The sequence below is a fragment of the Lepisosteus platostomus genome, chromosome 7, assembly GCF_059453375.1.
Source record: "Lepisosteus platostomus isolate fLepPlt1 chromosome 7, fLepPlt1.hap1, whole genome shotgun sequence".
In the NCBI taxonomy this organism is placed as follows: domain Eukaryota; kingdom Metazoa; phylum Chordata; class Actinopteri; order Semionotiformes; family Lepisosteidae; genus Lepisosteus; species Lepisosteus platostomus.
In genome coordinates this window covers 10,760,135-10,774,476 of record NC_142617.1, presented here as the reverse complement: position 1 = coordinate 10,774,476, position 14,342 = coordinate 10,760,135, and the positions used below count along the sequence as shown (strand labels likewise).

At 36.0% G+C, this 14,342-nt stretch overlaps 1 protein-coding gene across 5 annotated transcripts in view; it reads left to right on the top strand.

The window, feature by feature from the left end:
- The window catches only part of dync2h1 (dynein cytoplasmic 2 heavy chain 1), a 149,434-nt gene that overhangs the window by 15,526 nt on the left and 119,566 nt on the right, over nt 1-14,342 (top strand). For 4 of the 5 annotated variants that reach the window (XM_088639214.1, XM_088639211.1, XM_088639213.1 and 1 more), the window contains exons 29-48: nt 6-123; nt 275-387; nt 471-584; nt 869-1,019; nt 1,115-1,320; nt 1,612-1,794; nt 3,919-4,101; nt 4,290-4,513; nt 5,366-5,481; nt 6,032-6,231; nt 6,950-7,214; nt 7,356-7,563; nt 7,734-7,863; nt 8,029-8,184; nt 8,409-8,668; nt 10,091-10,337; nt 10,516-10,667; nt 11,406-11,550; nt 12,496-12,598; nt 13,017-13,184. In XM_088639214.1, coding sequence (XP_088495340.1) covers nt 6-123; nt 275-387; nt 471-584; nt 869-1,019; nt 1,115-1,320; nt 1,612-1,794; nt 3,919-4,101; nt 4,290-4,513; nt 5,366-5,481; nt 6,032-6,231; nt 6,950-7,214; nt 7,356-7,563; nt 7,734-7,863; nt 8,029-8,184; nt 8,409-8,668; nt 10,091-10,337; nt 10,516-10,667; nt 11,406-11,550; nt 12,496-12,598; nt 13,017-13,184 — 3,442 coding nt within the window. The remainder of the gene's footprint in view (nt 1-5; nt 124-274; nt 388-470; nt 585-868; nt 1,020-1,114; nt 1,321-1,611; nt 1,795-3,918; nt 4,102-4,289; nt 4,514-5,365; nt 5,482-6,031; nt 6,232-6,949; nt 7,215-7,355; nt 7,564-7,733; nt 7,864-8,028; nt 8,185-8,408; nt 8,669-10,090; nt 10,338-10,515; nt 10,668-11,405; nt 11,551-12,495; nt 12,599-13,016; nt 13,185-14,342) is intronic. The other variant, XM_088639212.1, reaches the window with a different exon arrangement.

Here is a 14,342-nt window from a genome sequence, read left to right as displayed (position 1 = left end):
TGCAGGAGAAACGTTCTGCATTCCCACGGTTCTATTTCATTGGGGATGATGACTTACTGGAGATCCTTGGACAAGCCACAAACCCTGCTGTAATTCAAACGCACTTAAAGAAGCTGTTCGCTGGTATGTTTTGGTATTTCGTTTTCTTGTGTAAGAAAAATGTACATTGTCATTTCATCATAGAATGGATGTTTTCAGTATTTTCTAGATAGACATCTAGCTGTACCATTTTTGACATTGTAATATGCTCTTATTTTTTTGTGTTTTCGTGTAGGTATCTGCAGTGTCGACTTTGATGAAGGTTTTCAGCACATTACTGCAATGAAATCCCTAGAGGGTGAAGTTGTTCCTTTAAAAAACAAAATCCGCATTTCAAATGATGTAGAGGTGAGTGACAAAATAGCAATAGGTTATCTTTCAGGTCAAAATATTTTTTGTTCCCTGAATACATTTGTGAAACTTTTTTTTAGGTCTGGCTGAGTGATTTATCTGTAGAAATGAAAGAAACATTGAAACAACTGCTGTACGAGTGTGTTTCTGCTGGGAGGAGGTCTGGTATTGATCCTTCAAGCTTTCCATCACAGGTACTAGACTTGTTTATTTGCAGTTTTCTTGTAATGTGTTTTGTATTACACGGATACTATAAAGCTATCTAGCTAGTTTCACATTTCTGGGAAGAACCGACTTCAACTACGGAATTTGTTATTCCAGTATAACTAGTGAAAGTAGAGATGGGAAAACAACTAATGTATTTCTTCTGAATAATTTATAATTCACAAGTCATAATATTACATTTAACAGAGTATGTGCTATGCTTTTTTTGGTTCATAACTGCTATTTGCAAGCAGGTTAATGTTTTTGTGTGTAGATTTTGTGCTTGGCTGAGCAGATACAGTTCACAGAAGATGTCGAGAATGCCATTAAAAATCAAAACCTTCAGCAACTGGAGGTTGAATTGATGGCTAAGTTGGAGAATTACACAAATGTGGATACCAGCAATGAGGATTCAGGAAGCACTTGTAAGTCTTTAGATAGATGTAGCATATATGTTTGTATTTGTTATCCTAAAGGGGGTTTTAGCAACTTTTAATTCATTTTGGTTGTTTTTTTTTAGATGCTAGTGTTCTTCAGTTGAAATTGAAAGCTCTCATTCTAGATGTTATTCATAACATTGAAGTTGTGAAGCAGCTTAAAGAAGCACAAATACATAACTGTGAGGCCTGGGTCTGGAAAAAGCAGCTCCGGTTCTATCTGAAACAGGACAAGAGATGCTATGTTCAAATGGTGGATGCTGAATTCCATTATACCTATGAATACCAGGTATGTGATCCTGTGCCTATCAAATATCAAAATGCCCAATAGGTGGCAGTGTGTATTCAGAGATATAATTTATCTTTCTTTCCCACCTCATGCCCTCTAGTACGTTTGTGTATGTGTGTACATTATGATGTTTATGGTTATACCCAAGTGCATTTGTATATGCAGTGCATGTTTTATATATTGTACAGAACAATTGCATATTGCTTGAGCAGTTTTATGTTTTCTGGTATTGCCTTTTCTTTGAAAGGTTAACTGTAAAAATCCCTTTTTCATATGGTTTTTCCTGAGCAGGGAAATGCACCCAAGCTGGTTCACACTCCTCTGACAGATAAGTGTTATCTTACTCTAACACAAGCCATGAAGATGGGCTTAGGAGGAAATCCCTATGGACCTGCTGGTACTGGCAAGACCGAGTCTGTGAAAGCATTGGGTGGATTGTTTGGGAGACAAGTACTTGTTTTTAACTGTGACGAGGTAAACACATCCATTAGTGTACAGTATTTTTATTCTCAAGACAGAAAGAATAAATCTCGTTTACACTTCTTTTGCTAAAAAGAATTGAGAAAAATTATGTGAGCAACTTGTTTGTATGGAAAGTATTTTTTCCTTAGGAAGCTATAAATCTTAAAGGAACAGGTAATGGGTTTATTCCATGCTGAAAAGAAAAAAAAGGAGAAACAGCGTTTTGGCTGTGGAGCCTTCTTCAGGTGCATGAAGAAGGCTCAGACCTGAAGAACACCCACCTGAAGAAGGCTCCACAGCCAAAACGTTGTGTTTCCTTTCTTTTCAGCATGGAATAAACCCGTTACCTGTTTCTTTGCAGCCTACGCATGCTAAAGCAGCTACCTACTTGAATAAAAGGCAGAGGTTTTAAAAATAGAAAAAAATGTAATTAATGCTAAGGTTGTGCATAAATAACACTTTACTTAGACCAGTTTTAAAAATATTTACACACTTCTGAATTTCTTACAGACACAGACCAGAGTTCTACAACTTAGGTACATAAATCGATAAACTTACAGTTTTCAACATGTTTTAAGTGGCAAGCAGTAGACCAGTGTGTGTTGAGTTAGTAACTGTTAGTAACAGTTTGTAGTTAGTAACTGTTTGATTTGGTGATCCTGAATAGCTGTTTTTCAAAGAGGCCATGGATTTGGCTTCAACATCATAGCTGGGTAGCTTGCTCTGTACTCCCAAAATCATAGTTAGAATCTGTTAAAGATAAGAAACTAGAATTATATGAGCTAGAAAATACAAGGATAAAAGCTCATGTAGGTATTATAAGTGACAAAGCCGTGCTTACTTTTAGAATGCAGTTTCTTCTTTTCTGAGTATGGGCTAACAAATGACTCAGAAACCAATCATATGACTGCTAATACAATGAGTCTAAAATGAAAGTGTATTTCTAAGAATATGAAGGCATATTTTAGTGCTTTCCCACATGGTCTAGAAAAAGTACATGATGTACAGTATCAACATATGAAAAAATGTTTAACTTTTTCAAGCTCAGTGTTTCTCACTTTTCATCTAGGTTGTTTTTGCTACCTGAATGGAGCTAAAACATCTGCCCTTGTCTACATTAATCTTCATCTGCTAGGTGTTTGCCCTTAATTGAATTCTATAATGATCTTTTTATAAATTTCCTTTCTGATCGCTTTGTGAGATCAAAGCAACAAGTGGTGGACTTTTAAATATCAAATCAGCCACCTCAGATGGCGTGACGTGGTAGAAATTAGAAAATTTAAGGTCTGAAAGGGAGGGATTTGCTACAGGTTCTAAATGCATCACCTCAATATCCTTAGACGAAATACTGTATGCCACCTAATATGTGACTTTGAAAAATGTAAAAAAAACTCATTACACACTTCAGTTGTTGCTTTAGTGGTATGTACAGGGACAGAAGGAGCCTGACAAACCATTTATGATCTGAAAAAGTCTTAGATTATTCTATTCACTACCAATCAATTTGGAGTAGTATGCATTTCTGACATTCCATAAAGCAGCTGTATTGTGATTGATGTTGTTTCCAGGCCTCATAGAACATGGTTAATCTAGTCAATTTCCATTTGCATTAAAGCTGAAGCCCTACAGATTTCATAGACTCCTGTTTGAACGAGGTGGCCAGCGTGTTTTTATATATACTACACAATTTGGAATTTCTGAGAGCATCATGTTTTATACCTCCATATGTGGTTGTAAAAGTGCCTCAGAAAAGACCCTCAGAATGACTTTTCTGTTTTTCGATGGTAACTTGGTGTTTAGGTCTAACAAAGTATACTGGGATGTTGACATTGAATAGCCAAATGAGTATGAAGGGCTGGGTTTTGTCCAATTTAATCATCAAATCTGGTGCATGGACATGCCAACTTGCAAATGTATCAGCATGAAGTTTACAGCCCTGGCAGGCTTAAATATTGAATTATTTTGTATCCATCCAACAGGATCTGAAATTCTGAGATTATATGAAAATCTACATTGCCCAAAAATAAAATGAATACAATAATGTGCACCATAACTGGTAATTGATATTATTCAAATATCTTTTGTTTGTGTTTTATGTAAGGGGAGGTAACTAATACAGAATTTATGTTTGAAAAGGGCATAGATGTGAAGTCTATGGGGCGCATCTTTGTTGGTCTGGTGAAGTGTGGAGCCTGGGGCTGCTTTGATGAATTCAATCGGCTGGAAGAGGCTGTGCTGTCGGCTGTCTCCATGCAAATTCAGGCCATTCAAAACTCTTTAAAAAACCAAAGGAGCACATGTGAACTTCTGGGCAAAGAGGTAGGTTTTCTCCACTGCTCCATCAGACTTTATAGAACAGACTAACCTTCTTATCTTTTTTTCAAGCTAAATGATATACGGATGGTTCTTTCAATGGATACTTGTATTTAAATTATACTACATTAATTTATGGTTTGTTCTTTTTAATAGAATGCACAACAGTAAATTATCATTTTTTCCCTTCATAGGTGGAACTTGATCCCAACTCCGGCATTTTCATAACCTTGAACCCTGCAGGGAAAGGTTATGGAGGAAGACAGAAACTGCCTGATAATCTGAAACAGCTTTTCAGGCCTGTGGCCATGTCTCGCCCTGACAATGAACTCATTGCCGAAGTCATTTTGTACTCGGAGGGCTTTAAAGATGGCAAGATTTTAGGCCGAAAACTAGTTGCCATCTTTAATCTCTCCAGGTGAGTAAATGAGTGCTAAAGACACTGTGATTATAATTTAGTCTTCTGTTGCAACTAGTAATTGTTCCTGCAGTTGCTGTTTGTTACTTTTTCTAAGGCAGACATGATTATAAATTATTATGTAGTTAGCAGCATGGGGTCTAATATCCCATAAGAGATAATGGGAAATGATTTGAAAAGCCATTTTTAATTATTTTAAAATGAAAGTGAATCAGTGTTGTATTTTATAAAATCATTTTACCATTTTCTATTGTTTAATGACTTAAAGATTTTATTGTTTCACTATTTTAGAATCTTTTCTCCATTTCACAAATTTGAATTTCCTCAGCTGAATAATTTTCATAGCAGTAAAGTTCCACTTAGGTGCATGAGTCCCCTTAATTTCTGTTTTTACATATATTATTTTCCCTACGTTGGTGGTCTGCTCCAGTGTGGTGTGCCCTGCAACAACCTGATACTGTCTAGAGTTCATGGTTTAAATGTATAATCTGTGTTTAGAAAAGAATTGGGAAGGTGAGTCCCAGGAATTCTTGATTTTGCAGAAGCAAAAAAACTATCCCTAAAGCAATTCGGATTTAAAGCTACATGAACCGAAAATCAAGTTTAGATTTATGTTACAACAGTGCTTCAGACCTTTACCCTAGGGGGTCTGAGGCATCAGCTTTAAGCCATTGAACCGATTTCCTTCCTCTGTGAAGATAAAGTTAGGTTTTTTAAAATCAATATCCTGCAGCATGGGCATCTGGCATGTGTCCCCTAATTTTTCTAGCTCTCTTGAGTTCTTAAGGTTATAAAGAAAAACTTTAATGCACATTTTAAATTCACATCTGTTGTCGTTCTCTTGTTGCACAGGGAGCTTTTAACCCCCCAGCAGCACTATGACTGGGGGCTGAGAGCTCTGAAGACTGTTCTTCGGGGATGTGGAAGTCTGCTGCAACAACAGAGGAAAAATGAAAGCAAAGAGAAAAGTAAGTGTGATCAATAGTCTTCTTCATAGGTTTTGTCCTTAGCAATTTTTCTTAGATGCTGTTTTTTTCCTCTTTTTTTTTTCCTTCCATGGATCATTGGGAAGTTGTTCTAAATCTGTTTTGTAACTTTAGTGAAATATTTTTTTAACCTAGAAGGCAGATAAATCTACATAAGTGAAATTAAAAAAAATTACAAATTCTACCTGCTGACCAGAATTTCAGTGTTACTTAGTTCTATTGAGAATAGTTCAAGTTCTACAAAAAATTAAGATGCTTAAATATCTAACATGCAATAACTTTCAAAATTGTAAAATCACAACGTTGGAGATTTAAATAAAAGTTCAGTAAAACTAACATAACTATCATGACCACTACACTGTACTTTCTTTACCACAGTGTACTTTTAAATGGTAAGCTTTGTAAGGCATTGATTTCTGTCTTCACATCTTAACATCTGTAAAACAATTTTGTTCCAGCATGTTCTGTACATCCTATCTTGTTTAAAGTGTTTGTGTTTTAAAAATTGTTTATATTTCTCTTTTTTCTGAAGTTAAGGAAAGTCACATTGTGGTTCAGGCCTTGCGTCTGAATACCATGTCCAAACTGACATTTGCCGACAGCTCTCGCTTTGATGCCCTGGTGAGAGATGTGTTCCCTGGTGTGGACTTTACAGATGTGGAATATGAAAAGCTCACTGCTGCCTTACAAGCTGTCTTTGAGGAGGCAAAGCTGGAAATAATCCCAAATCAGGTACGGATCTGAATACTGAAAAGGGACAGAAGAAACACATTAAGAAGGCTGCAAACTGCAAGTGCATCAAATTGTAATTGTTAAATATTCCTCAGGCTCACTTCAAAATACCTACATGATGCAGGGAGGGATTATTCTAAATATGTAAATGTTAAGTTTCATCATATTTGTCATTGATTTGTCAATGTGAATTTTTATAATTTCCAATCACTTTTTAAGGTAAAGTTTTAATTTAAACAGTATTTGAATATATTTGGGCTCATCACTTATATTTGAAATGAAATTGCTAGCAAAGCAATATAGGATTTTGGACATGAAATAAAATTGTGATTTCCACATTGTTGTGGTGGGATTGAGCCTGGGCTTTCAGGGTTGCCTTCATCCAGGACACAAGATCAAGAATAGCTGAAAGGGCTATGAATGAATATTGGAAGGACACCAACATGTCCTTCACAGTAATACTGATTTTATATAGGTTTTAAAATTTCTGTCTTCATCTATGTATGCAGCGTTGTATCCTAAGCAAAGTGCTGTTGCTTACATGCCATCTGGCGTTTATGAAGTCTGAACATAATCATGTCTGAAAGGAATCATTGACTTTGTGCCAGAAGAGTTGTTTTAATCAGAATGCTATGCCATTTTTAGCCCTACCTTCTTTACTTTTCTGCATCATATGAATCAAACTACTGATTGTTTGCTTTTTCTTTTTTGTCTCCAGATCAAGAAAGCCCTCGAGCTTGATGAACAGCTCCGGCAGAGAATGGGGGTCGTCATTGTGGGCCCTAGTGGTGCAGGGAAGTCAACCCTGTGGCGCACGCTGAGGGCAGCTCTCGGCAGGATAGGCAGAGTCGTGAAGCAATACACCATGAACCCCAAAGCTATGGCTAGACAGCAGCTCTTAGGACACATTGACATGGACACTAGGGAGTGGTCAGATGGAGTCTTGACCAACAGTGCCAGGCAGGTTGTTCGTGAGGCACAAGGTAAGAGCCTTGACATAATGCACTATTATTAGGTCTTTAGGACCTCCAATATATAAATATGATAAAACCAGTATGCAGGATTTTGAGTTTCTTGGAGTTTTTCTGGACTGGTTCTGTTATTAGGTTTCTTGCTATTTTCAGAGGTCAGCTCCTGGATTATCTGTGATGGTGATATTGACCCCGAGTGGATTGAGTCATTGAACTCAGTGCTGGATGATAACAGGCTTCTCACCATGCCCAGTGGGGAAAGGATTCAGTTTGGACCTAATGTTAATTTTGTGTTTGAGACCCATGACCTGAGCTGTGCATCCCCAGCTACTATATCAAGAATGGGAATGATTTTTCTGAGGTGTGACATCTTTTTTTTAAAAAAAAACATTGTGTACCATTAGCAATTTTACTATATACCCTATACAAACTTTTGCTCCTTTTATTAGTCAGTCATATAATGAAGTCAAAAACAGTGAAGAAGTTGCACTTACCGTAAGTTAAAATACATTTTCTGTCTTCTTGATCTAGTGATGAAGATACAGATATAAATTCTTTGGTGAAATCTTGGTTGAAGACACAGACTGATGAATGTAGAAGTAATCTTGAAAACTGGATTGGAGACTACTTTGAAAAGGGTTTGGACTGGGTTCTAAAGCAGGTATTTTCAGCTGCAAAAAAGGTTTTGAGAAAATACCGTCCATCTTTCTAAGTTCACAAACCTTCAGAGTACTGACAATGACAACACAATGTACATTATTAGAACTTCCCAATGTATATTTCACTTTCAGTAATTTTAATTCCTTTTCTCCCTGTGGTCCTGTAGAATGATTTTGTTGTGGATACAAGTCTGGTGGGCACAGTTTTGAACGGCTTATCTCATCTCAGTGGTGTCCGAGAACGAGGCCAGTTTGTGGTCAATTTAATTAGGGGTCTTGGTGGAAACCTGAATTTTAAATCCCGGCAGGAATTTGCAAAACAGGTAAGACTGACAACATGAGTTCTAATGGTTTATAAAGCTCACTATTTAACATTAGCCATTTGCTGAAGAGCATGTGTTTTGATTCTAGACATCATCTTATATGACACTGATCAACGCATGTTATTTCATTATTGTTTTGCCAAATGCAGTCACAACTCTTCAAAATATATTGTAGTCATAAAATCATTAACCAAAAATAACTTACATTTTCCAAAACATTTTAGGTTCTCAGCTGGGCAAGGGAAAGTCCACCTGATCTCCGCAAGCCCCTTGACACTTTCTATGATCCCGGGACTGGACGTTTGGCAGTATATCAGCTGCAGAAGCCAGAGAACTTGTCTGCAGAGGATTTTATTAATCCTCAAAAACTCCCTGTCGTTCAGACACCTGACATGCAGAGAGGCTTGGATTACTTCAGACAGTGGCTCTGCAGTGAAAACAGACAGCCTTTTATATTAGTAGGTCCTGAAGGCTGTGGAAAAGGGTAAATGTTTTACGTTATTCTGTATGCTAAATTTAAATAACTGAAAAGTTGGATTATATTTCAATTTCAAAATATCAGTGTCACCTTTGTAATCCAGGTTTATTTCTGCTTATTAATTGAATTCCTGTATTAGTTTCATATATTTCAAGTGGTGCCGTTTCATAAAGAAGTTATAAAAGTAGACAAGATTGTCATGAGCAATTTTGTATCGTGCCTTAAAGGGCATCTGTAAATCCCAATGAATTGATGAAAACATATTGCAACCTGCTAATCAAGAAATTATAATATAATACTGTATGTCAATGATAATGTAACAAGTCTTAGTAAGACCTGACTGCAAATGATTTAGTGCAAAAGTTGGGTAAAAGACAAAACAGGATAATAAGGAAAAAGACGTGCAGTCTAGAGCTGCCTCTGGATTCCTAATAAAACACCTGCCCATATTTATCCACCCTCCATTGATTGCCACTAAGGGATTAAATATCTTGAAATGCGCAGTCTAGTTTCCCCTTGGGGTCCCTCCACTGGCATCTTCTCTCCTCTTAAGGGTGCCATGTGAGCCCTGAATATTCCACTTGACTCATAGAGCAGGGCCCATGCACTGACCGTACACTGCGACAGCAGTGCCCTCCTGTCCTTTGACAGTCACAGCATGGACACAGAGCTAAAGGGAAATGGAGGGAATGAACTTTTGCTAAAATAGTTGTCTTCCTCATCCGTGATCATTACAGTACAATTTGTTAATATTACATCTTGCAAAATAATGTTAAATCTTAATGCAATAATTGCTACAAACACTTTGCCTATAAGTATTTAATGGATTTGTGTTTTCCTAGGAGTATTTTATATGTGGTTTGTTTTTCAGCAGAGGTGATGTACATTGGTTACACAGAGCATTTCAACTGGGGAATTTTACATAGAATGTTTATTATTCCTCCCACAGTGAATGACAGATGGGCAGCCTAGAATGGGCATCCTGATTAGTAGACAATATTTTATAAATTCTTGGGTGATTATGATCCCTTTAGAGCTTAACCTTTGTGTGCTTTATACTTGAGATCGGTTTTTTACATATTAACACATTGAGTCAAAGAAAAAGAATTGTAAGAAATGTGTGATATTTTCTGTAATTGACAGAATATCTTATTAATTTGGAACAGATCTTTTGTGCGTTTTGTCTTCATTATTTTATTTTAGAACATTTTGCCCTTGGCATTTGTTAGATGAATGTTAAATGTGTCTTGCAGACGTCCCTTGTCTGTATAATCCTGGAGTCTTATAGTGTTTGCAAGTTTAAAGTTTCCTTACTTCCCAGTGGAAAAAGTAAAACAATTTAAGGTGTAAGGCTTACCTCTTTTGCCACTGAATGATCTTTCACAGAACAGTATCTGACTTATTGTACATTTTTCAATGTGTTTCCAGGATGCTCTTGCATTATGCCTTCTCCCAGCTCAGATCAACCCAGGTTGCCACTGTGCACTGTAGTGCACAAACCTCTTCTCGACATGTTCTCCAAAAATTAACACAGACCTGCCTGGTTATCAGCTCCAACACAGGAAGAGTTTACAGGCCTAAAGATTGCGAACGTCTTATTTTGTACCTAAAGGACATCAACCTTCCAAAACCAGACAAGTGGGGAACCAGTAATCTTATTGCCTTTCTTCAGCAGGTATGGCCTGCGTTTCTAAGGAGGATTTAAATCTGTTTTATATATACATTATTGAGGATTACATACATTTTAATATCCATTCAACTGATGCCTTTTTTAGAAATCATGGCAGTTTTGTACGGTTGACCAGTAGTTCTCATATGCATTGTATCTAAATGTCTTATTTTATTTTCTCAAGGTGCTGACGTACCATGGTTTCTATGATGAAAATCTGGAGTGGGTTGGACTGGAGAATATACAGATTGTGGCTTCAATGTCTGCAGGAGGTACAGTGGGGAGGCATGCTCTCACATCAAGATTTACATCAATAGTTCGAATTTGTACGATTGAGTAAGTACCTACAATGCACATTCAGCATCTACAATTAGTGTTTAATTTTCTGCATTACTGAATGTCCTAAACATGCATAAAATTAGCATTATATATACTTGTGCATGGTTTGTTTTTCTGTTATAACTACCCAGATGCCATCTTCCAGATATGAAAAATGTTATTTCTGTGGATATATAGCCTTTAGAAAAGCAGATATTAATACAATTTTAATAAGCACACTCTGGTATATATATTAGCTTGTTTTCTAAATCCTAAATGTTGTTCATCAAATTAATTTGAATTCCCTGCTCTGTACAATACGTTCTGTAATTTATCCCTTTAAAACATTGAATGAAAATACTTCATTAATAATAGCAGCATGTGCCAGTAAAGCTCTCAGACATTCAATAAATTTTATCATTAAAATCATTTCAAATGTATCACTGTCTTATCAATCAAATAATGCAAATAAATCTGCATGCTAGAACATTTTGTTTTTTATTGAGGAATGGATATAACAATGAATTTGAAGACCATACAATTATTTTTCATTGACTGTGCACCAGGAAACATTTCCTGAGAACATAACTTAACAGTGAAGGTGAAGGGGAATACAAATCGAGTATTTGAATTTTTCCGTAGTGTAATTTACTTTAATGGTCAGTATTTTTCAGTTTTCATGTCCTAACATAAATGTAAAAAAATCAGTAAAGTTTATTCTTCATTGTATATTTTTGGCATTTGTCATATCTGTAGTTACCCAGACAGGGAGCAGTTGCAGACTATCTACAGTGCCTACCTTCAGCCAGTGCTGCACAGAAGCTTAAAGAACCATGGGGCCTGGGGATCAGCAGGCAAAATCCACCAGCTGGCAGGATCCATGGTGCAGGTGTATGAGCAGGTCAGGCAAGCAGGATAGCATGGTTCCTCTCCAGGTCCTTTTTAAACAAATGTAGTTATACTGTGGGGCATCTCCAAAGAGACCTTTTATCTTGTTTTAACTTTTTAGCTAGACATGAAAGCATCTCCCTTACTTTTGTTATCGTTTGGTTTTTAAGGGTGTTTTAAGAAAATAGAGAAACATACAGTAGTTATGATGGTTTAATTATATAATACTCCCATCCATCCGTCCATTTTTTCCTATAATACATATTATTATTATTATTATTTCCTATATATAATACTCCTCTTTTCCTGGTGAGGGTCATGGTTCTAATACTCCAGCTCATACTAAATTTGAATTTATTCACATACATTTAAAGTATACTGCTTATACTGATGATGATGGTGATTATTATTGATAATAAAAATTCCCATTAGTGCAAAATAAAAGAGAACTTGATAAAAGTACCTTATGTAAGTCTCTCGATCAGCACGTCAATGTCTCCTGGCATTTCCATAACCATTTGACTGATTTCCATTATCATTTGTTTAGATGTGCAATTTTTAGCTGAAATTGCTTTACCTTAAGCTTTAGCTGCTTGACAAATAAAACTACAGATTCAAATTGTATTATGTGTATAAGTCCATGCCTTATCTGTTTCTATTACCAGCCTTCTATATCTAATTCATTTTACTTAAAGGCTTCCAAATATAGCTTATTAGGAAGGTGGAAACTTAAATCAGAAATCCTATGCACCATAAAATGTGGCTTAGTTATTAGCAGTACAACTCATTATTTAGAGGGCAAGGATTTAATGTTTGATTAGAAAGGATGAGCAGCAGTGCATGAATTCTGATTTATGGAACCTGTGCAGAAGATTTCAAGAGACTGACTTTAAAAATTTAAGGTCAGTTTTAGTTGGATGTTTTTCATTTCTTACTTACATATTTCTTTTGTGTTCAGGTCAGAGCCAAGTTTACAGTGGATGACTACAGCCACTATCTTTTTACTCCTTGCATTCTCACACAGTGGGTGCTGAGTCTCTTTAGATATGACTTGACTGGAGGTGAGATATAAGTGTATTTTAATGTCCTAACTGCCAGAGTTATAACTCGACAAGTATTGTTATTTGTGGGATTTTGCTGACATTTTGACAGTTTACTGAAATATAGGCTGCACATTATTTTCCAGAGATACTCTGTAATAGTATTCTTTCTTCTTCCAGGCCATTGCAATGTATGAAATTTATTTGCATTGTACACCAAGTAATTTCTGTCACTTTGAAATATATTTTTTTCGTTTCTCACTGTAATAATTCCTTTTCTTTCTTTCTATTCACCTTTCCTTCCAAACACTATAAAAATGGTATGTAACATTTCAGTGCTATATTTTTTCTACTTAATAAGTAATACGCACATTTCTAAATAAACCTCATTATTTTTGTTTGCTATGTTTTACATTTTTATGAACGTTTATATTTTTAGAAAAATCTCAAAACACCACAGACCATGTTTTGGAGATCATTGCTTATGAAGCACGACGCCTGTTCCGTGACCGTCTTGTCACTGCAAAGGATATTAGCACATTTGATAATATTTTGCAGTCAGTGATTCGTGGAGACTGGGGCTCAGACATCTTGGAGAACATGTCAGGTAATTCATAGGAGCAATTTAAGAAAGGACACTTGCACTGTCATTAATTTCTGCAATGAGAATTTCAGTACAGAACTGGATGCAAAAGCTTTGGCTAATTGTTTTCCCCCCTCTTTAACTGGTTGGCTGTGCAGTCATAAAAATTTAACAGGACATAGCCAGATGCTCGATTGCCCCACTTTAATAACAAAGCATTGAATTACAGGATAAGAGAACTCCTCTTTAAAAACTTCCAAACTTTGGTTTGATAGCCCAGAAGATTGATTAAATAGGTTTTTATAGCAACTGTTTGTACTGTGAAACCTATGGGCAATTAGCATAGTCTGGTTTATGTGTGCTTTTGCTTAAAACTTTAGAGGGTCATTGAATTTCAATTTTAATCCATATGAATACATGAATGTGTTAATGTGCTGTATATGTTAAGGCTGAGGTTGAAATGAAAATGTATTAAAACTTTTATAAATCTGGGTGAATCGCCAAGAGTTCCTTTGCATTTTATGATTGGGAATAGACTACTTTCTTGAAGTCCAACACAATTGGTAACCTTACCTGGAGACCTTTGTTTACTACCATTTCCACCTTAAAAATGTCTATAGACTTTCTATCATGTACTGTAGCTTGGTAGGTATAAATATAAAAGAAACTTTTTGCATTTTGAATGTCCTCTTATTAAGAAGGCAGAACACACTGTGACAGTAATAACTGGAAATAACGAAGTAACTGGAAATTGTTAGTCTGTTCCCCCTGGACTTCATGAAGATCATTCTACCATCTTCAACATTCATGTAATCTCATCTTTCCTAGAATTGTCCATGAATTATTGAATTTCAAAGATAAATTGGATACTTTTGTTTTTCTTTTCTTGAAAAATCCAAAATTCCGAAGTTATCAGTTAATGCACATACAGGATTTTGATAAGTGACAGAAGGAGCGGGCAGGTTTTAAATGTGGTACATGAACACGAGAGTAGTAGGAAACTCTTTTATCATAGCAATTACAGGCACAACCTTTTTTATTGGTCTTCTACTATCACTGTTTTTTAAGTGGTAAACCTTTTTTTTATATATGGTACAGCCATAGTAGTGCTGTTTGAAATGAAACTGAAATGTTCCAATATGCATGTTAGATGTTCTAGCAAGTGTTAGTTTGGCACTTGTG